This window comes from Cannabis sativa, chromosome 1, assembly GCF_029168945.1.
Source record: "Cannabis sativa cultivar Pink pepper isolate KNU-18-1 chromosome 1, ASM2916894v1, whole genome shotgun sequence".
Classification (NCBI taxonomy): Eukaryota; Viridiplantae; Streptophyta; class Magnoliopsida; order Rosales; family Cannabaceae; genus Cannabis; species Cannabis sativa.
In genome coordinates, this window is record NC_083601.1 from 45,112,737 (window position 1) to 45,134,165 (window position 21,429).

At 30.4% G+C, this 21,429-nt stretch overlaps 3 protein-coding genes across 5 annotated transcripts; 1 reads left to right on the forward strand and 2 right to left on the reverse strand.

Moving 5' to 3' along the window:
- The first annotated feature begins 5,054 nt into the window (after nt 1–5,054).
- LOC115707759 (peroxidase 42) lies at nt 5,055–7,846 on the forward strand. Of its 2 annotated transcripts, none has more exons than XM_061117201.1 (4): nt 5,055–5,574; nt 5,683–5,875; nt 6,019–6,180; nt 7,161–7,846. In XM_061117201.1, the coding sequence occupies exons 1-4, from the start codon at nt 5,329–5,331 to the stop codon at nt 7,568–7,570; spliced, it is 1,011 nt and encodes a 336-aa protein (XP_060973184.1). In that variant the 5' UTR covers nt 5,055–5,328; the 3' UTR covers nt 7,571–7,846. The 2 variants fall into 2 exon arrangements, with proteins under 2 accessions (XP_060973184.1, XP_030491674.1); XM_030635814.2 differs by having other exon boundaries at nt 5,683–5,871; nt 6,015–6,180.
- A 3,178-nt stretch (nt 7,847–11,024) lies between these two features.
- LOC115707761 (uncharacterized) lies at nt 11,025–14,420 on the reverse strand. The gene is made up of 6 exons (XM_030635816.2): nt 13,641–14,420; nt 12,779–13,537; nt 12,506–12,696; nt 12,116–12,322; nt 11,968–12,028; nt 11,025–11,879 (listed from the first exon to the last, which is right to left on the reverse strand). Exons 1-6 carry the CDS (start codon nt 13,872–13,874, stop codon nt 11,253–11,255), a joined length of 2,079 nt encoding a protein of 692 aa, XP_030491676.2. The 5' UTR covers nt 13,875–14,420; the 3' UTR covers nt 11,025–11,252.
- Nucleotides 14,421–16,653: 2,233 nt separating this feature from the next.
- LOC115707762 (calcium-dependent protein kinase 21) lies at nt 16,654–20,942 on the reverse strand. 2 transcript variants are annotated; one of them, XM_030635817.2, is made up of 8 exons: nt 19,613–20,942; nt 18,893–19,036; nt 18,586–18,738; nt 18,134–18,246; nt 17,749–17,916; nt 17,516–17,643; nt 17,313–17,412; nt 16,654–17,223 (listed from the first exon to the last, which is right to left on the reverse strand). In XM_030635817.2, exons 1-8 carry the CDS (start codon nt 20,433–20,435, stop codon nt 17,155–17,157), a joined length of 1,698 nt encoding a protein of 565 aa, XP_030491677.2. In that variant the 5' UTR covers nt 20,436–20,942; the 3' UTR covers nt 16,654–17,154. The 2 variants fall into 2 exon arrangements, with proteins under 2 accessions (XP_030491677.2, XP_060973175.1); XM_061117192.1 differs by having other exon boundaries at nt 16,654–17,412; nt 19,613–20,936.
- Nucleotides 20,943–21,429: the final 487 nt, after the last annotated feature.

Sequence of the window (21,429 nt, forward strand, 5' to 3'; positions counted from 1 at the left end):
CAATTTATTGCATATGGATTGATCATGTCAAAATAATTCAATTCATGAACTTCAGGTTCACTATAATTTGTATTTCAATGAAACTTTCAAAATGTAATGTAAATTCATTACAACATAATCATTACAAGTTTCATTTTTATATACACGAATAATATAATTATATTATTCTCCAAAATATATACACTCTTCAGGAATCATTATCATCAATTCAATGATGTGTATAATTTATGACAACTTCATCATGTTATTGTAATGGTCAAATAGATAAAACCATAACATATCATTCATTTTTCCTGATATCTTTTTAACAAGTCGTCTAATTTATTAATAGACTATTCATCAGTCTAATTATCATGACTTGATATATTATATATTTAAATGTACAACAAGTACATATAATAAGTTATTTATTATCACTTTCATAACTAGATAAAAGTTACACATCTAGGTACATACAAAGACATTTTACTACTCAAAGTAGCAATTGTATGTAAGACTTCTTCAGGAAGCTTTTCAACTAATCATTTTGTGATTCTTTATCACTTTGATTATATTGGATCACTAACAAATATTAGTAAATTATATATCCACTTTTAGGAATATGCAAACTGAATTATATGGTAACTATATATTTACATATCATGTACCAACAATAGTTTGAAACTATTGATTTCAAGAAATAATAAAATATGTATATATTAATTTGCTTCTGGCATTACCAATATATGTGAAATCTATATTCTTTGAAATAGAATTTCATGCCTATTCATTCTCTTTAGGTAATGATATTTAAATATTCTAAATGTACAATAAGTTTGTACAATTCACATTCTATTAAATAATCAAGTATACTTTTATCTTGATTATAAGTGTGTCCGTACTACAGGTACGCGACCACTATTATTCAATTCCACACATGATATATAGATTTCATGCACTTTGATTGTGTGTGGTATCTCATCTTTTGGTTATTTCCAATTTCTTCTGGAAATATTTGAGTAGCAAACAATGCCATTAATTATTTAAAATCATTACATTCACTTCGAGGAATGACGTTGAACAAGTAGAACATTACTATAAATTTCTTAAAAATTTATTACTTGTTCATATATAAAAAGAAATTACTCAGCAATTTCTTTAACAATATTTCAAAGAATATATGAATACAATTTTTGCATAATCTCCAAGATGTATGCAAAATTTGATCTTTAATATATGTCACATGCAATAATTTTCAACATTGCAAGCAATAACAGTGTATAATAACATGACTAATACAAACAATCTTTAAAAGTAGTTGACTTCAATTCGTATCATTCTCTGCAGGGAATGATGAACAATAAATACATGTCTCATGTATTTAAATAACATTAGTCATGCTCACTGTTATTCTTATACTTTGATGTTTCAATGCAATTTTCTTAATATTCTTTTTAGGTATTCAAAACCCACTATAAAATTGCATCAATAATAATCATTTTTAATGATTCTTTAGTTGTATTCACATAAATACAATCATTTTTTTTTGACAAATATAAAACATTTACTTCTGGAAATGTTTGTCAAAATCTATATCGATATTAGATTACTTTTCATTGTCCTCAAAGAATACAAGAACATATATATAAATATGTATTCATCTCTTTCATTATATATCCATCAACTATATAATGAATATTACGTTTGCATAATCTTCAGGATATATGCAAGATTTTATTGAGAACGCATAATCATCAGGATATATGCAATATTTTATCGAGGATGCATAATCTTCAGGATATATGCAATTTTTTTTTATCGAGGATGCATAATCTTCAGGATATATGCAATTTTTTTTCTATCGATGATGCATAATCTTCAGGATATATGCAATATTTTATCGATGATGCATAATCTTTAGGATATATGCAATATTTTATCGATGATACATAATCTTCTGGATATATGTATAATTTATATAAATTTTCTCTATCATATCATAGGCACACATATATTGTAAATATTATAAATGATAAGAACATAATATGTATATATATATATGAATCAATAATAAATATATAAAAACATATACATATATATATAATATATAGATATATATAGATAAAAAGAAAAAAGAAAACCAAAGAATTCTTGAAATTGTTTCAGTCAGATAAGTATATATATAAATATATATTTAGTGTATCGTGACTTTGAAACAATTCAAGAATTTTAACAAAATACTTACATTGGGTCTTAGGCAGAGACTCATGCTTGAAGCTTGGGCAGAGACTCGTGCTGATAACGTGTTATAAAATAATATAAAATAATATAAAGTGGATGAGAAGAAAGAAGAAGAAGATGAAGAGAGAAAGAGAAAGTGAATGAGAATTTCTGAGTTGTTTATTCCAATTGGGTGAACCCCTATTTATACAAATACAAGAGTGAGATATTAAGAAACTAAGAAAAAGGGAAACTAAGGAAAAGAGGAATGTTGATTACAATTCATGGTAATAAATAAAAGATTTGGGCATCCACATAATTATTAATATTTATAACAAATGCTAAAATATGTTGATAGTGTCTAGCATTCTTTTACGTGAGAATATTATTATTTATTTAATTAGTATTATGTCTTAGATATAATAATTTTTTAGAAATATCGCTAACTAATCGCAAAACGACATATTTAAAGAGTACTAAGCAATATTATATCTAATAACAATGCTCTAAATTTAGTAATGACATTTTATCATGGTCCAATTTCAAATGTTTATTAAAATCTTCAACTAAATTTCATTAATCTTCTTCTTCTATTTTTCCATCTTTCTTGTATATGAGTCAATGATTAGAAAACTTCCTTTTCTCGATCTTGATTCGAGTAAAAATTCAAGAATTATGTTCTTTGTTGAACTGGAGGGACTCGAATTCATGCCAATTGGTTAATGATATTTTTGAAATATGTTATTATATTAAATTATATATAAAACCTGATATTTAATTACATCAACAAAATATAATAATAAAAGAAGATGTTATACACCACTAATACATTTTAATATTTTTAAACTGACTTTAAGTACTAATTAATTCTATTCAATTGCATAATTACATTTGAACATAATGATAATCTAATTAGGGGTCAAACAGTTTGACTTTGAGTATATGTATTTAGACCCCACAGTCAGCAGAGTTTTTTTTTTTATATCTTTCTAATATCATTTTTCATATATACATTAAATTTTTACATTAATATACATCAATGATAGATACTATACATTGATCAGCAGGTTGTATTAGTTTGACATAAATATGTATATTTTACTTAATTAGAGTCTTTTTTTTTCTTTGAAATGGATATTTAAAGAAGTTGATGGAAGCAAATGATCGATCTGGTTAACTTTTTCTTACATAGATTCTCATTAATTTCTCCATATAATTAAGATTAACTCAAAATATCTCAAAATTAAAAAATAAACCATTGATTTATTTTTTTGGGTCATTATTTTAATGAAAAATGGTGCATCTGATTAATTTACATGTATTTGTGGGCAAAGTTGAATCAAACTCTAAAATGTACCTCTTAATAAACTAGTGTAGGCAGTTATATATTTCATTTCAATATCTAGAGATTATAACTATATATATATAGAGATAGAGAAAGACATACAATAAGATAAAGACACTGGCGGTGACGGACCCACTAGTGAATCACTACTCTTTTACGTTACAAATGTGACACGTAGCTGTACTAATCACTGTATTCACGGCAGTAAATCTTCCAAACCATTCAATTTTATTTAACCAATATTGTCATTAATTAATTAACTCTAAGGGGGCGTTTGGTATGAGGTGTTCAAAATAATTTGATTATAGAGAATATTATAAAGGAGAATATGATTATCGGGTAATGTGTAAACTGTGTTTGGCTGTTTAGGGTAATATGTAATCATATTACTGTTAATTAAATTACACTGTTTGGTTGAGTACAGAAATCTTATATATATTATTTTGAAAAATTAAAATAAAAATATTTTTTTATTATATCTATTTAATGTTAGTTACATATAAAAATAAAATAGTTATTTATTAAAGAAGTATATTTATTAATTAGTAAACATTAAATTTTATTGGATTTTTGTTAATTAAAATGAACATTTCTATATATTTTATCACTATGTTATTTATTTTTGTTCGATATGTTATTTATGTACACTATCCGCATAAATTTTTTGTATAATAAATATATATATGTTATTGCTAATAATATAAAATAACTCAGTTAAAAAACTGATCTCACAGACTAAATATATATATCGTAATATTTTATTTATAATAAATGATAATATTATTAGTATTTAAATTTATTTATTAATTCAAAAATATTATTCAAATTAATATGATGGAAGGTAATAATTCAATCCTATCATTTTTTAAGGTATGAACATTACCCTCCTTAAGGGTAGTTATATTACTAGGGGAATAACATTCCAAGGCTAAACCTTCCAAACAAACAAGGTAATATTTCACATTACCATTCCCTTACTAAGATTAACCTACTCCAAACAGCCCCTAATATAATAAATAAAACTTCTTAAAACATGCACCCAACCCAAGTCAAAAAGCACCAAAGTCAGCAAAAATATTAAATAAAACTGCTACATGCCACATCAATGTTAATATCTTATATTGTATAATTAATATCAAGTGTAATTTAATACTTATTGGTTTAATTTAAAATCAATATTTTAATAAAAAAATGGTAAAAGGTGTTTAGTAGTTTTCTCATTATTATATCATTATTGATGTAAATAAGTATCGAGACCTATTTAATTAAAAAAATATCTTTTAAAAATTATCGTTAACTAATTGTAAAATATCACTTATAAAAAATAGTGAATACTATTAGTATCCAATAATAATACTCTTTAATTTAATATTTATTATAAAAAACACTAATTTATAAAATATAAGATGACCCCATTAAAAATGACTAATTTTTTTAAAAGCAAATTTTTTTTTATTTGTTGAAATGAAAAAGCAAATATTAGTAGTGTTATTAACATATATCATAAAGCGACACTTTATAAATGTTAAATAATTCTTCATTATAAACTTTTAATTAGTTAAGTACAGTAGTAATAATTTATAAACCCTACAATAGTACTAGTATCTTATATATTTATGTTAAATGCTCAAATATTAAAATATAAAATTGGTATAGTTAGTAGTGTGTAGTGTTCCACCATCTTTTTTCATTTTTAATTGTCAAACTTATCCTTATTTTCCTTATTTAAGAAGTAGGTAGCCAAAGAGAGAAGCAGGTCAGTTACTGAGCAGAGTTCAGAAAAAATGGGTTCCAAAGCTCTCTTCTTCTTCGCTTTACTATCTTTCTCAGCACTTTCATGTCTCATCAAAACCTCTTCCGCCTCTGATAATCAAAATGAGCAAGACCCAGGTCTTGTCATGAACTTTTACAAGGATTCATGTCCTCAAGCTGAAGATATCATCAAAGAACAAGTCAGACTCTTATACAAGCGCCACAAGAACACTGCTTTCTCTTGGCTCAGAAACATTTTTCATGACTGTGCTGTTCAGGTAACGTAAAAAAAAAAAAAATCCTTCTCTAGCTTTCTCTGTTTTTCTGTTTCAATAATATTAATTAAGTTCAAGAACTAATAATATTTTGCATGTTTAAATTCACAGTCGTGTGATGCTTCATTGCTGCTGGACTCAACAAGGAGATCCTTGTCTGAGAAAGAAATGGATAGAAGCTTTGGGATGAGAAATTTTAGGTACATTGAGACCATTAAAGAAGCTGTGGAGAGAGAATGCCCTGGCGTAGTTTCATGCTCTGATATTCTTGTGCTCTCTGCTAGAGATGGCATAGCTTCGGTCAGTACTTAGATCTGAGACTTAGATTCTGTTCTATTCTAATTCTAATTATATCAACTTTACTTTAACTACTTCTACTGGTCTTATTAACTAAGAAGGAATGAATTTTAGTAACCATTAATTTTGTTGATTTGATCGATCAGCTAGGAGGACCTTACATTCCTCTGAAAACTGGAAGAAGAGATGGTCGTAGAAGCAGAGCAGAGATCCTCGAGCAGTACCTTCCTGACCACAACGAAAGCATGTCCGTTGTTCTTGACAGGTTCGCCTCCATGGGCATTGACACCCCTGGCCTCGTTGCTTTACTAGGTACATATGTGTGTGTGTGTGTACCATGCTCATGAATCATCAACCTTAAATCTTAGAGTATTCATTTACAACATTTTCAGAATTTCACATCAATATATAGTATCATGCCCATGAGTCATGCATATATACTCAAAATGTGCATCATAACATTAGATCTAATTAGGCTTGTCCTGTTTTTTTTTTTCTAAACTATAAGGCAGACCCCTAAAAATAAAAAATATTTTCAAATCTTTTTATTTTTCTTAGGATCCAAACAATGTCAAAGCCAGAATCACCGTTATATCACTGTGTACTTTATTAGCAGTTGTAGTATATCACTGTGTTAGAGCATCTCTAATGACACATTAAATTTAGTGTTACACTATCACTAAATTTGGTGTCAAAAATTATTTTCAGTCCAACCACAACACTAAAATTTACACCAAAAAATATATTTTATTTATTATATTAATAAAATATAATATATTTTAATATTAAACAATATATATAAACAAAAATCAGCTATTAAATATTAATAATAATAATTAAAAAAAATATGCAGTTGCTACAGTGCTACTGCATATATGCAGTGCACTGCAGCAAAGACTGCATATATGATGTAAATATGCTGCTACGTTAGAGAAGATTACCCACTGCAACCTTAAATTTGAAGGCTCTTTGGAGTTGCTCTTAAGGCACTAACACTATCCAAATATGTGAAACCCATAATAAATTCTTCGATCTTAAATTATTTGAAGCTTAGATCTAAATAAATTTTTTTGTTTGGTATAGTGTGGTAGAGATATTTTGAACACTCCATACCATATGATATAAAAATATATAATAATCCCCCAACTTAATTTTATTTCTAGCTTTCTATGACACACCTTGGGAGTTGGGAGTGTTGGCAGCCCCATAAGATTTGTCTTTTTTTATTTTTCAACCATAAGAGTACACTACCTTAGACTTATCCTATAATTTGTGTGTTTGAATAAATACAGGGTCTCACAGTGTGGGGCGAACCCACTGCGTGAAATTGGTGCACCGTTTGTACCCTGAAGTGGACCCAGCACTGAACCCAGACCACGTAGAGCACATGCTATACAAGTGCCCAGACTCCATTCCAGACCCAAAAGCGGTGCAGTACGTGAGGAATGACAGGGGTACGCCCATGATTCTTGACAACAATTACTACAGGAACATATTGGACAACAAGGGGCTTCTTCAAGTGGATCATCAATTGGCCACTGATAAGAGGACCAAGCCATATGTGAAGAAGATGGCCAAGAGCCAAGCCTACTTCTTCAAAGAGTTCTCTAGAGCCATCAAAATTCTCTCCGAGAATAACCCTCTAACTGGTACCAAGGGTGAGATTAGAAAGCAGTGTAATCTTGTCAACAAGCTCCATTGAGAATTGAGATATCAATATTCAAACATTTCTGGGAGTGATGATGATCATGGATATATCAAGATTTCATGAATAAGATCATGGCATTTAGTACTACTGTGTTACAGCTAGCTAGCTAGTTAATTAAGTTATTAATTATTTTCTAATGTTTAATTAAGTACTGATATATGTTTGTATGTATGTATGTATGTATGAACGATATGGTGATGTTATTATGTTATGTCAATGTGGGCAAATGTGGATTGAACTGTTTTAATGATCATGATCAGCATGCTAAAATGGTAACTAGTATCCTAAATAATTCCTCTAATTTATTCGAATATGATAATATTCAACTCATTCATATATATAATATCAATAGTAATAATAACACGGCCCTTTAAAAAAAATGGGTAACAATCATAGTAGCGTGTGTGAGTGGGTGTTGCACTATTGTTCTAATATTATATATATATATAGGAGCAAGTGGCAAGTGCTCACATTAAGTATGAGAATGAAAACTGAATAAATGATACGTTCCAATTGGGTCCCAGAACTCCCTTTGTTATTATTTATTATATGATATAGGAAAATGGAAAAGAAAGATAGGAATCATAAGATAAGATTCATTTTGTCATGTATCTTTCTTAACTCTTATCAATTTAATTTGTAACCCCATATAAAGTGACTGCACTCTACAAAGCATGATATTTTAAAATTGACAGCAAAACTATTTGAAACATGCAATTTGTAACACTTAATCTTACAATTTAATTTTTTCAAAGAAAAATTACTTAAAATTTTACTTCTGTTATGATAGTTACCTCTATTAGTAAATTACTGTTAAATTCCAAACAAAATTGTCCATGTATATCTAAATATATAGATATGTTTTGATTGATCTACCTAATTTTTACTATTTAAATAAAATTAAAATATTTTAATTTATTTAAAAAATAATTAAAAAAGTATATATAAAAAAATAATTTATTCTTTTTTGTTTTTGTAATTTTATTATTATTATTTTAAATAAAATATTTATAACAATTTTAAAATGATGTGGAGCACTTAAATTTCTTCACGTGTATATTTATGTACACATCACTATTACATGTACGTTAACAACACCATTTTAACAAAGGGTATAATTAACATATCTAAAGTAAAATTTTAGTAGTTTTGCCGTTAAAAAATTAATTTGTGAGATGAAGTGTTACAAATACTATAGTTGAGAGAACTTTTTATCAAGAAAAAGAATGATATTTTCATAAAATTTTAAGCCTTAATCCTAAGACACGAACTTAGCGGACCCTAGTTAGAAGACATTTAAAGGTCGTTTGGCTTTACAGTTTAAAAACTGTTTTTTTTTTAAAATTGAAAACAGTTTTGAAAAATTATTAGGAGTCGTTTGGCAAGAATTTTTAAAAACTATTTTTTAAAAATTGAGTTTTAAAAAACTAGAAAACAGAAAACATCAAAATGGTATTTTCAATTTTCAAAAACAATTTTTTGTCTAACATATTATATTTTATATTTTGCTCACATACTCAGATCCTAGACTCGAAACCATACTCGAACCTAGACCTGGATGGGTTAATGTCATGGTATGATGCTAAAATATTAATTTTTTTCGTAAGAAAAAATTTAAAAAAAGTTTTTAAAAATTTGTATCAAACACCATTAAATTTTTAAAATGACAAAAAATTGTTTTCTATTCTCACTTTTAAAAACTGAAAACTGAAAACACAGCCAAACAAGGTCTTGATCTGTGGTCAATTGCAAAACTTTTCTTTAATTTTTTTTTTTCTTAGAACTAAATAAATTCATTTGCAATGATACATGTATATATTTAATCAACACAAAACAATTTGTATCAGATATTAATCATAAATACTTTTAAGTAGATATTATCACACATTTAATTATATAATTAAAACTAATTACATATCATAATTTTTATTTGTAACTTGATAGGTGTGAGTGTAACAACCATTACTCTTTTTTTATTCATAAGTAATAATAACTACTTTTTTTTTTTTTGAATGAAAAGTAATCAGTACTCACTATATGTTAGGGGAGATTATTTTTCTCAGTAGCCGCCGGCTCCTTTTATTTTTCTAATTATAGCCTTTGAATTAATAGATATCTAGTATATCTATACCTTATTAATAATTTTCTTTTCTTAATAACTTTTGAATAAATAATTAATTAAATATCAGAACCCTATCAGAATTCCCTTATTTTTAATCTACAGTGAATATTGGCTTAGGACACTTTAAATGTATAGTTATTATTTAGAGCAACTCCAACTTTCCTCTATTAATTTTTTATAAGTGTTTATATACAATTTGAAATTTGATCGCAAAATTTTCTACACATATGCACTTTCTCATAGCCCTCTATTGGTTACTTAAGCTAACCTATGTAGTTACATTTTTTTTTATAAGTTGAATTTAGTGCATATAGGAGTACTAAGGTAACACTATATGTCATTGCACTGTTTTTTTTTTTTTCATTATTTAATATTTATATTTATAAGATTAAATAATTTTTTATGTTGTATATAAATTAAAATGTGAATACTTTTAATTATAATTTTAAGTAAAAAACTATTAAATTTTGTATATTTTTTATAAACAAATTTTACACAATACAAACATTTTAAATTTAAACATACATTAAAATTAAAATTAAATACACTAAATATTATATTCTTATTAATTAATAGTACACATATTTAATATTACGTCACAATAGAACATTATATTTACACTTAAATTTTTTTTATTAGAGAGTTGTGATTGGAGTGAAAAATTTAATGTATAAGTTAGAGATGCTCTTAGATATTATATTACACTTTAACAATTTATAGACACCTCAATATTTAAAAGAAAATTACTCTCAATTATTTTTTTAATTTTATTTTACATTCTTCTGTGTTAATTTCAATAATAAAAAATTAATCTTCTATTTCTATATATTTTTATTTTTGTTTTCCTCGCTCATTTTTTTTTTTCATCTTAATATTTAAAAAATATATTTTATTTTCAGACTCTCCTCTTGATCAATAAGAAACCAGAATGAGGATTGAAAGATTATTATTAATAAATGGACTTTGATCAAGAATTTTAAATCTGAAAATATTTTACTTAATTAGGGTTTTTAATTATTTCTATAGTTTCAATACAAAGTCACTCTTTCAAAAGAACAACAACAACAACAAAATCACTTTGTACACTTCCTTTCTAAACGACAACAGTTTAGGAAAACGACAACAGTTAAGGAAATGTACCAGAAAACAATAATCACCAAACGACACACTTCGAAGAATCGAAAAACAACAACAGATTAGAAACGACAACAGTTTAGGAACACGACAGTAGTTAAGGAAACCAGTTAAAAACGACAGCTTTATAGAGAAAGAAAGAAACAAACAGTATGATATTTTCCAAGCTTCAAATGATTATATCCACTTTGAAGCTATAATATAACACATGAACATGATCACCTTGTAATTTACATTACATATTTTCACTGAGCAAAAGAGGCCCAAAAAAATGCATCAAAGGATCTACATATAGAATAGTAGAGAATCATTATTTGACATGTATTCATTCATACATGATGAGATGAGATACACACATACACATTGGATCATATAACTAACTAGACTAGGTGGATTTTATATCTTTTCTGTGACAACTTCCTAATCTTCTTTCTTTGGTTCTGTACTGCTTGAACTGCTATCAGAATCATTAGCATCATCCTTTAAGCCTGTGTCAATCTTGGGATCACCTTCTACGATTTTCGGTATCAAAGGAGTATAATAAGGTTGTGGATGAATGGAGATGTAATTTCCAGCTGAAGGGAAAGATTGATGATAACCATATGTTGGTGTGTAAGGTGTAGCAGGAGGGTATGTGTTTGGAGGAGGCCAATACATTAAAGCTGGCACAAATGGATTTGTTGGCTGCGGTGATGAGAGTGTGTGGTGATGATGATGATGATGATATGGGGTTTGGTTTGGGAAAATGACATTAGTAGCAGAGTTGGGAATAACAGAGTTAGAGATTTCTAATGGTGTATGAGGCTGCTGCTGCTGCTGATGATGATGATGATATGCTGTCATTGCTTGTGTATGAATGGAGGTATACCCCATTAGTCCAAATTGAGCAGGAGGTCCAGAATTCACATGTGTCTGTTTTGGAAGAGTTGAAGATCTTTGTATGTTGTGATTATGAGGCTTACTGTTGGAGTTGGAGTTGGTTTGTTTCTTTACCTTTGGTTTTGTAGAACAAGTTTTCCCAGTGAGTTGTTGGGAACCAGGACTAGCCTGATGGAGAAACAAAAGCACACAATATAGAAAGTTAGAAGCCAAGAGATTTTTAACATATGCCAAAACTAAAAGTAATTAAACTTACAGAATCAGAAACGATTGGATGTTGGAGAAATAACTCTTCTCCTTCAGCCTCCTCATCTGTCCTGTAACAAAGAAGCTATGCATGAATTATTAAGGCCATTTTTGTTCTGTATTCATCTTATTAGTATGCACTTTCTTTCTCACTTTACCTATAATACTTTTGAAGCAAGTCTAGGTTCCTGTACTTGGTTTCCCTTTGAACTAGATCATCAGGAAAACCAGCCATGAAGAGAAGTGTAATTCCCAATGCTTTGAAGAAGAAGCTCCCACTGCGAACATGAGCTAACATTGCCATTCGACATATGAGTGGACCGAAAGACTTGAGCTTGTTCCTTCCCATTCGCTGTCGAACATATCTACAACAAGTAAACATGTTCAATAATCTTTTGAGTATAAAATTAAAATGGAAAGAACGACTATTCCAATACAAGACGAGAACAAATTTTACTTCATTCCCATGTCTATCTCTATATTTGCATTCCTCCCAACCAAACGCAACCTAAGTGTTGGATAGTATAGCATGCTAAAATGGTGCTTACTCATTTTGGGGAAGATTTCTTGTCCTTCCACCATACTTTATGCATAGAAATAAGCATGATGGGCAGCTAGAATCTGATGGACGCATAGCCTTTTCTTCCTCTAGTACCTGAATAGGACATAATGTTGGGTTCTGTCTATTTGGATAGAATACTTTCCTTCTAACTTGAGGATTCTCATACAGAACATGCTCCTAAAACAAAATTATGAATAAAATCAGTAACAAGATAAAAATTATGTCAATGCTGATAAGAATTATGAAAGTATTACATTACCCCTGGATTAGAAGGAGACTCATATGGCTCTCCCTTCTTCAAAATGCTAAAGTGATTAAAATCCAACTCATACATATCTTCACATCCATGCCTTATCCCAAGTGATGCAAACACAATGATCTTCCTTATGGTGTGTGATTGAGCATTCTTTTGCTCAAGAGCTTCAGACACAATTATTCTCTTCACTTCTCTAGGACAGAAAGCCACTTTTGGAGGCTTTTTACTATGTGATATGCTCCCTGATCCTGCATAGCAATTAGTATACCTCCCCATATTAAGAATACTAGTTTGTGGGGATTTATAATCTCTGATCACATTGAATTGATCAGAGACCAAACCAGAAGAAATATGCTGTGTTTCAGGTAGTTCTTCATTTGATGGCTCTATTACAACAATGTGTGAAGTTATTGAGATTTCATTAGCTTCTTTTTCTTTATTGGGATCATTGTTAATACCATGATCTTCATGATAATCATCCTCTTCATCATCACTCTCATCAGTATCATCACAATCTGCAGTTGAATCACCATCTTTTACCTTTTCAAATTGCAAAAACTGTGTCTCATCCATGCTCATCCAGTTCACTAAACGGTTCTCTAGAATTTGGTCATTTTGGACCAAGCATTTTGCTTCTTGATTCTTCTCTAAAGAGTCTTCATTTTTTATGGTCTTGTCTGTATCAGTTCCATTACTAACTGCCTCTATCTTCTGCTTTTTGAACTTTTTGAAGTTGGTTTCCCTTGGGGTAGCACAACTGCCCTGAAATATAATCCAATGCAAAAACACCCTTTGATGAATAGAGACTCCAAATAAGTAAACAAAATATTAAAATAAATAAATAAAGGGTGATTAATTAGCTTACTTGAAGATTAGTGCAAAGAGAGTACTCATTAGTTCTTTCCTGTATTTGAGCTTCAAGAAAAGATATCCTCTTCATAAGCTCTGCATTTTTCTGTCTTTCCTTTTGCAACTCAGCTGAAATCTGAGCTATAACGTTGGCATTTTCTCCTTTGACTTCTTGCTCTATAGCACATAATGCTGATGTATTGACTAAGCTAGCACAAGATTGAAGCTCCACCATTGGATGAGGCACCATAAAATACAACCAAAATTAATTTTAAAGAAACAGAAAAGAGAGCCTTTTTCAATATCCACTCAAGCAAGTAAGGATTGCCCACTAATCAATATACAAAACAGAGGCTCTCAAGAATAGGATATTGCTAAAATGGACTGTCTGATCAGCAACATTACAAGATTGAGAAACCATCATTAAAGGTGGGAACTTGAAACCAGTTCATGCAAAGTAGCTTGAAAGTAGTGTGTATAAAAAGTTGAATGAGATATGATGGAGAAGACTATAAGATTGGTTTAGGTAGAGTGGAGTCAACCTGTGAAGTGTTAAAGAAGAAAAGTCAAGAAGAAGAAGAAGCGAAGTCCCTAGGCAATGCTGATTTTCTTCAGAGATTATGGAATATGGAAATGAAGCCTTTCTGGTTTTACTTTCTTCTCTGGTTCGTTAAAGGAAGAAAGAGAGAGATGGTGAGAGAGAAAGAGAGGCATGCAAGTCCACGTGCACCTCTTTCTTTCTCTGTCTTTGGATTCTGAGTCTCAACATTTTCATTTTCCTCACCCAAATGACGAACTTTTTCTTTTTTCTTTTAATAACATTCGAAAATGACTATGATTCACTGCAAGATCCAATATTTGTAGATAGATGAATAAATAAATTATATTAGCATTTCCTTTGTTATGTTTCTTCTGAAATTTTTTTTAGGTCCATTGACACTTAGAAAAATGTGCCTTTAAGGTTTTATCAATGTTTGTGTTAGGAACACATAAAATTAAATTTTAAAACCTCAAAATTAATTCTTTAACTTGAAAAGTTCTTAGATCGATGCTCTCACGCATAGTGTATTTTATTTTAACCATTAGTTTTTGAAGTAAACTCTTAAAATATTTGAATCCCATTATGTTACATATGAAAATACTAAAAGGGGTTTGTTCTTTTGATTGGTATTACCAACTCATCTTCTGATAATATATAAAAAAAAATCAGCAACATTGTCTTCTTATGTAAGTGGAAATGTCTTAACCCAAAATTCTACTAAGTGCGAGGAGCATCCTAGGCACTGTTGATAATATTAGATATTATTAACTGTGTGAAACCTATATATATAAATATTTTGTTTACCAAGTTAAAGAAACACTGAGAGAATGTCATAGCCTCATAGGTCAACCTAATTTTACCTTAGATTCCACTTGAGCTGTTTCCATATAGTAAATTATGCTTTTATTAACCAAAACATCATTCATGGGAACTTGGAGTTTGATGGTTTCCTTTACTCCATTTGTCTGAATTTTGTCTTCAAGATAAGATTTTGGCATCTTTTAACTTGATTGAAATTTTAAATTAAATAAAAAAGAACCCCACAAGAGAAGAGTTTGTAGTATAGTATAGTATATAGTCCATTGAGTTCAAAACAAGATTGCACCAATTATTAAATAATTGATTCAGAAATATATATATATAAATCAAACTTGAGAGAGGTGTTATGATTACTGCAAGGGGAAAAAAAGGTTTTATGTCTTGAGTGGGGAGTTCTTCTTGTGTCATGAATCTGTAGAGTGACCACTTTTTTCAAGGTGAAAATGAATAAAGAAAATGTGTGCACACGTGCATATAATATAATATAGTACTAAGTAGTAGTGGGGTACAATGCAGAACCAGAGATACAACCTCACGTGGAATGGGAACTTAAATGCTTGTCTCTTTAATGCAATTTGTGTCAGGGGAATATGAAACTGAAAACCTTGGATACCATCCTTCTTCTAATTTTTATAAACAACATCTTCTTCACCCATTTGCCCACTCTCTTGCTTTTTTCACTATTATTACATATTAGCCCATTGGAAAAAGTATTTGATATCACTCTAAGCATGGAGGTTTTAGTCTTTTTACTTGTAATGAGGGGTGCCCCAACAAAAGTTGTCTTGTGAGCCAAGGCCTTGAAAATTAAAGTCTTCTTGAGGTTCTACAAAGATTTAACTAATAATAATAATAATAATAAGGCGGCAAAGAGTGACTTATAATGAGTACACCACACCCTTCTTGATTCACTGCCTTTCTTTCTAGGGAAAATTAATGTGTTGCTAAGGAAAATATAATATCTTTATATTTTATGAAAGTGGAGAGTTGGGATATCATGCAAATGTATAACTCTTTTTCCTTTTCCTCTTGTAAATCGTGTAAAGAAAATTTAGGGTTGTTTATATATATATATGTATTTTAAACATTGTTAGCTTTAAACTATGTGAAATTTATGGTTTTGTCATGACCAAGGTGTTAATTTCAGTGAACAAACTGACGAAATGGTTTAAGTTTCAGGGAGCTTTAATCTTCTGGCCCTGGCCAGAAAGTAGTAAATATAGATAATTGATTCTCCTTCTTGATATTCTACATTGTTGTTATTATAACTTAATATGGCTGGATTCATTATCAACAAAGGTGTTTAAATTTATGTTGTTCTTTAGTGAGTGGAATTATTCAAATAATTAATACACATATGACATATGAGATTGCCCAAATATGGTGATTACTCAAAACTGAGAGAGAGAGAGAGAGAGAGAGAGAGAGAGAGAGAGAGAGAGAGAGAGAGAGAGAGAGAGAGAGCGAGCTTGAAATGAAATAATAAAAATTGGTGGCCTTGTTTGGGGGTCACAAAAACTCAGGTGCAGCAAACATGTCAGACAAGCAAGGCAGTCGAACAATAGTCTTGATTTTTTTTATTTAGTTACAGCAATAGAGAATCTAGAAGGGTAAAAAAGAAGGGAAAAGGAATCTCCAATGAATGCCTTTAGTTTGCCAAATACTTTCCTTTAATGCTGTTGAATTCACTTATTTATTTAATTTTTTTTGGTCTGGTAATCACAATAAATTTAGTAAACATTTTACAAATATGGATATTGGTAGAGTATCCCAAAAATACAAACTAAATCTTCTCTCACTCAATACATAGTAATTTTAAGATATCTATCCAGGTTAAGGAGCAAGACAAATGATCTCATGCATAATTCACAAAGTGTAATTGTCACACGTGTGCATATAAACTCAACTTTAATCAACAAAGGATTTAAGCCAAAACTCTCAAGCTTTGCATTTCCAAAACTGCTCATTGTGAGGTTCAGGATGGCAAAAAGGGTTCCTAAAGAAAATCATCTCAATTCTCAATAAATGGTCCAACCTATATCACAGAATCCAACAACCTACGTTGAAAAAGGTTTCAGCTCTGATTCAGCTTGACACAGCCAAACCACTCCTAGCAGCTTACTTTGAACATAGCATGCATCTCTTTGTGCTCAAACACTAACTAATGAGACTAAAACTGCTTCGCTGGGTGCCCGCTTCTCATCATTGCACAAAATTCCGAGTAGTTAATTCTACCATCCTGTTTCGATAGGGTACCAGTATCAAAATGACGACAAGAGAGTTGCATACAGTTTCAAAAGGTAGGGAGAAGGAAAAGAAAAAACTTACATTATCAGTATCAACCTCTGAGATTATTTCTTTGATATTGGCTTCGTCACCTATTCCATGCTCTTTCATGGCATTCTCTAATTCATCTCTTGTTATGAACCTGTCATGAAAATGCAATAATTAGTTAGCTTTCACAACTCTTTATGAAGTGCAAGTGTTAGTATAGTTCATATAGCCAGCATCAACATAAAAATTGTACTCACCCACTGTTATCCTTATCGAAATACTGAAATACTTTGTACAGCTGCTCGTCTCTTTCTAGTCTGTGTCTATGCATTGTAGCAGATATAAATTCAATGTAGTCGATTGTTCCATTTCCATCCACATCAGCCTGATATGAAACCATAGTTAATTACAAAATGTTCCAGTTGCAAATTGAAAGGAAATGATAATTTTCAACAATAAAGTTAAAGCTCCCAAGATGTCAATTGCTTACAGCGTCCATAAGTTGCTTGACTTCAGTCTCAGACAGCCTTGAACCAGTACGAGCCAAACCCGATTTCAGTTCTTCATACGTTATTGTACCACTCTTATCAGTATCCATGTTGGTGAACAATGCTTTAAGGCCTTTAATTTCTTCCTCAGACAGATTCTCAGCAATTACCTATAGCCAATTTTTCAAATGCAAACGACAATTGTTACTAATAGAAAACAAAAATAATTCTAGACCTGCCCAAGCTTAAAAGTTAAAGAATACCATCTCCAGAGATAAAACCTCAATTAGCCCAGCTAATATAAATGACTTCAATTGGAAACCTTGTAGATTAAATTAAGTAAAAATAGAGGCTTTGAAATAAGGGTTAAATATATATACATCATACCTTTAAAGCAAGTTGTTTGAGCTTATTCATTGCCCTGAACTGCTTCATTCTGGACAGAACCGCACTATCTATAGGGTCATCTGATGCTTCACCTTCTCTCAGCCAAGGATGATCTAACCATTCAGAAAAGGAACATTGTTCACTAGTTAGAATATAAGCACATAGGACAATTCACAAGGTAGGTGTAATAGGCACAATATAACCAAATGATATCAAATGTAGACTTATGTGCAATTACTATTGGATAATATACCAAATAACAAGAGAAATAGATTTTTATTTTTTTAAAAAAAAAAACAAGGATGTCTCTTTCCTGTCTCAAGATTGCTTTTCAAAGCATTTTCAATTTTCTTTTTTTCTTCTTTCGAAAAAAAAAGCTTTAAAAATTGATTATGACGTGAAGGAAATATTTAAGCACATTTCCATAAAAGTAAATGAAAATGGTTAAATACCAAGAACTTGTAAAGAAGTAATTCTCTTTTTGGGGTCTTGGGTCAGCATCCTTTTGATTAGATCTTTAGCAGTGGTAGAGATTGAAGGCCATGGTTGACTTTCAAAATCAATTTCCCCTTCCAATATGGCATCAAAGATTCCCTTTTCAGTTTCTGGAATACAAAAGAGAGGAATATTATTACACTCCACGTTCTAATTGAAGACGTCATTACCAATAACAAGTTAAAGAAACAACAACAACAACAACAACAAGAAAAGACAAGAGAGAACATTGATTGAAGAGTTGAAGTTGTATTTAGTATTTACCTGCCCAAAATGGAGGAACACCACAAAGTAAAATATACAGAATGACTCCTGCACTCCAAACATCTATTTCTTTTCCATAATGACGTCGCAATACTTCAGGAGCAACATAGTAAGCACTCCCGACTAAATCACGGTACACCTTTCCTGAGAAGATTATCACAAAACATTGGTGAAACATAGAAAGGTCTCTTGCTTAAGATGACATAAATATTAGAGAAAATATCATATTTCATGATTACACTACATATAACCAACAATCCAGCATTGATATGTTCTCAAATTTGTCTAAATTAGGATAAAAGCAGGGTGCAGGCCTACAATACAAGATACAACAATCTTCCTCACGTTTTTACCTAAATTTCCTAGTGTGTCAACAAGCCATGATGACAAAATAAAACAATGCACATGATACAATTCACAGACAAGCTCTTCAAAAGACAAAATGGGCTGTAATTATTTACATTACAAAGGCACAAAAGTTGGCAATGATAGCAAGTCTTAATGATGCTTAAAACCTGAACCAGTAACACCATTATGATAAACATGTAATGTTCTTTACATGGTTATAACTTAAAACAAAGAAAACACAATGATGTTATTAAGTACTAAAAACTGGACAGAGAAATAACAGGAACATGGTCAATGCAGGGACCAACCCCAATTGGGATTAAATAACTCAAATTAGTTCCCCCAATTCTAATTAGGACTAAAACAACTAACCTTCCTCGGTGTAAACAGACAGTCCAAAATCAGCAGCCTTCAGCATTGCCCCTTTATCTTTGCTAGAAAATAAGAAATTCTCAGGCTTGAGATCTCGATGGATGACTCCCATAAAATGGCAAATATGGACAACATTGGCAATGGCCCTGAAAAGTTCTGAGGCATCCCTTTCTGAATATTTCCCCTGAGCAATAATCCGATCAAAGAGTTCCAAACCAGCACAAAGCTCCATCACAAGGTGGACTGAGTACCTATCCTCATAAGCTCCCTTGATTTCCACAATGTTTGGCTGCCCAGATAAATGCTGCATGATCTGAATCTCTCTCTTGACATCATCTCTATCACTCTTATGAACAAGCTTCCTCTTCAGTATAGATTTACAGGCGTAAGTGTCACCAGTTGAATTCTCAACACACAAGTAAGTAATCCCAAACTGACCTCTACCCAGTTCTTTACCCAGAGTGTAGTACTGCTTGATATCTTCAAAGGGTCTATCCAGAATAGCATTTGGGGGAATTGGGTCGGAAGAAACCGGACTGGGCTGCTTCTGCTGAGGCGGCGGCGGAGGAGGAGTTCGCTTGGGTTGTGGCACTGGTTCTACTTCTTGCTGTGGTTTGGGTACTGGTGGCAAATGAGTTTGAGGGGCTGCTGAAACTTTCTGGGTTTGAACAATGGGTGGGGTTTGATGGGGTTGTTGTTGGTGATGATGTTGATAAGTTTGATGAGCGGCGGTAGCAACAGAGCCAGGTGCTGATCCATAGGAGTCGGCTGTAGTAGTAGCACCTGGTTTTGGAGTTCTCTTCTTGCTCTGACAACAACCCATTATTTCTCTAAACAAACAGATAAGGAAATTTGATAATGGGAATGAGAAGAGAAAAGGGAAAAAAGGCTTAAAGATGAAAACTTTGGGATTTAACCCTTATTTAAAGAAGCTTTCTCAAAACAGAGAAGACAAGCAAAAGCAGTGGACATGAAAAACATGTGGGTTTTGAAAGAGAGAGCAGAGGAGATATTCAGAAAAAATGAAAAAAGATGAGAATAAAGGCAAAAACACCAAAGCAACACACTACACAAATGTGTGTGATTCTTCTCTCATCTTTTCTTTTTTATCCAAATGAAAGCCATGGATTTTACCAGAACATACAACACATCTTTTTTTTTTTTTAAGGATTTTTTTTTTCTGGTCTTAAAAATAAAAAATAAAAAAGATCTCATTAAATATTAATTTTAGAAAATAAAAAAATAAAAATCTCCAGGTAAGTAAGTAACACCTCAGAAGACAGTGAGTATAGTCAAGGCAATTGATATATTTCCCACACTATTATTTTGGTCATTGTCTGAGCTTACACACACAGAAAAAGGGGTGGTAGTGGTAGACACAAATTAATTATTTTTCTTTAATTATTATGTATTTTATTTCTTTCCATTTAATTTATAATTAAGAAGCAGCTGACTATTGAATTGGTCCTTAGTTGGATATATATAATTTTTCTTTTAACTTTTTGAAAAATAAATACCATATTTAATAACGTAATAATATCTTTATCAACAAAAAAAAAAAAAAAAGAAAAACAGAAATTGTATTGTATGTAAGTGTATATCTTCAATTATAATGGATTCGAAATTTACAAAGCGTGTTAATATTTTAAAATACGTTTTAAAAACTTTGGTAGAAAAGGTAAAAACTAGAGAAAAAATGGCATTTTACATGTTTGGAAGGAATTATGTGATTAATTGATAATGTAAATATTAGTAATTAATTACATTATAAGTCATAATTATATATAATTTTTTATTTTTCATGTTTGATAAATAAT